The 2135-nt window shown below is 40.1% G+C and overlaps 1 protein-coding gene across 5 annotated transcripts in view; it reads right to left on the reverse strand.

The window, feature by feature from the left end:
• PRPSAP1 (phosphoribosyl pyrophosphate synthetase associated protein 1) overlaps positions 1–2135 on the reverse strand; it is a 24702-nt gene that overhangs the window by 17191 nt on the left and 5376 nt on the right. For 3 of the 5 annotated variants that reach the window (XM_011361988.2, XM_023531727.1, XM_023531726.1), the window contains exon 3: positions 1676–1742. The exons of the other annotated variants lie outside the window; for them this stretch is intronic. Coding sequence is in view for 2 of the 3 variants with exons in the window: in XM_023531727.1 (XP_023387495.1) it covers positions 1676–1742 (67 nt within the window). In the remaining variant the exon portion in view is untranslated. The remainder of the gene's footprint in view (positions 1–1675; positions 1743–2135) is intronic. 5 annotated transcript variants of the gene reach the window in all.

Below are 2135 nucleotides of genomic sequence, written 5' to 3' on the forward strand. Positions count from 1 at the left end.
TGTAATTAACCCTCTTCCCTTTCTCATAAATACCCCTCGCCTTCACCCCCGCCCCTAATCAGAACATTCTGAGTTTCTGCCTGAATCGGCGCTTCCCAAATAGCTACTCTTTTAGGCCTCAAATAAGCGCTTGTTGCCTTTCACATGAGCCTTTCAATTTGTAGGTTAATGAAATATCTGACATACCTCAGCTGAGAAACAATTCGACGAAATAAACTGGCTAAAGTGTCAAAGTTCTGAAAGTCACGGGAAGACCGAGGAACTGCTCCAGACTGGAGAAGGCTGAAGAGGTGTGACAATTACGTGCCACTTGAGGTTCTGACCTGGCTCCATGTGCCATGAAGAGCATGACTGGGATGACAGATAAAACCTGAACGGGGTCTGAGGGTTAGATGGCCGTCACGAGTGAGTGTCAGGATTCCCATTCTGATGGCTGTACTGTGGTCTTGTAAGAGACGGTCCCTGTTCACAGGAATTACCTCTAAAGTATCTGGGGGTGGCGAAGCAACAGGTAGACAACCTACACTCCGATGGCTGCACCATACCTACAAGTTTTCAACAAGTTTGTAACTGTTTTAAAATAAGAATTTTTAAAAGATGAGGTAGTTCTTTATGTGCTAATACAGTATATTGTTTTATTTTTTAAAATTCAACACAGTATATATTAGACTCCTTTTATATAAAAATTAAGAAAAACATATAAGCAATTGCTTGACTATACAGAGTCTCTGAAAGAATATCGAAGAAATGAATAACGATTGCTGCCTGGGGGTAGGGGGATGCGGTGACAAGGTGGCTGGGGGCAGAGGGCAGAGGGACGTGTCTTTATGTACTCTTTTGAAACTTATGCAGATAAAATTAAAATTACTCGTCTTTTGGTTTTGAGGATCACTTGAATTATGGAGCCTAAATGTATATACACATATAAAATATAGAGGAATAACTAACTATGTGAAGTAGTTATATCAGAAGACTGGGGAGTGCATGAGGGCTGGGGAATTTTTATTTTTTGATACGCATTTCCATAATGCCTATAATTTTAGTAATTAACACTTTTTATAATTAGAAAAAAGTATTAAAAATAAAATACTTAGTATCGGCCCGTTATCACTGCAAGAGAATTCTGTTTCACTGGGGTTTGATAACTCAGTCCGTGACCCTGTGGGTCCCATCTCATTTGGACAGTTAGTTTTCTCAATCCCCTCAAAGGAGACTTTAAGGAAAAACAGTTTTTATTTTATCTTCTCTGTACATTCAGAACACTGAATATTTCTGGTCACCAAATGTATAGGGTGTTTTTCTCACGTCAAGTAACTCTTAGAATCTCTGAACACCAGCAGGGTGTCCTACAATTCAATTAAATTCTGACGCTATCTACTTGGAGAACAGCATCAAACCCCATTGGGTAAGGGCTCAGTCCCACAAGACAGAACCACTTCCTGCCACTTCAGATGACAACTGCCAAGTCCAGACTACCACTTGTGATTGTGACCGACACTCTACAAATCAGAGGTTCCTGTGACTCTCCCCCACCTTGGGGTCTATTAATTTGCTAGAGCGGCTCACAGAACTCAGGAAAACAGTTTCATATGCAAATACATTTATAATTTAAAGAAAACGGAATTGTTGTTCATGTGAAAAGATAATGAAGTATCTCATACACAGTAGTGCTTACCTGGGTATTGTCTGTATAATGAAAATATCTTGGCCACGAACAGATTCTTTTATTTCAACTCTTGTTTCTGAAAAATAAAAATGTTCCACAGTTTTAAGAAAAACACTTTATGGTGATAATCAAGCACTATTTGAAGGAAGTAAAGATGAATCTAAAACAGCACTTTGCTTAGTGCACCAAAATAAATTCTTACTAGATCTCAGAATGACATGTACAAGCGAAGGAGAAAAATAAACCGAAGACAGATAAGGAGGCAAAAGTAACAAACGGTCTATGTAAAATCTCAGGGTCCAAAAAAGAAAATCTATCACCAAAGTAAAGACAAGATACTAGGGTTGGTGGGGGCAGCGGGTGGGGGGAGGGGCGGGGGGGGACGGTCTACAGCAAATAAAAAGGCCAAAGGTTAACACCCTTATCATTCTTTCAGCAAATGCTGAGCCTCCCTCTGTGCCAGGCCCTG

This window comes from Pteropus vampyrus, unplaced genomic scaffold (genome assembly GCF_000151845.1).
Source record: "Pteropus vampyrus isolate Shadow unplaced genomic scaffold, Pvam_2.0 Scaffold72, whole genome shotgun sequence".
In the NCBI taxonomy this organism is placed as follows: domain Eukaryota; kingdom Metazoa; phylum Chordata; class Mammalia; order Chiroptera; family Pteropodidae; genus Pteropus; species Pteropus vampyrus.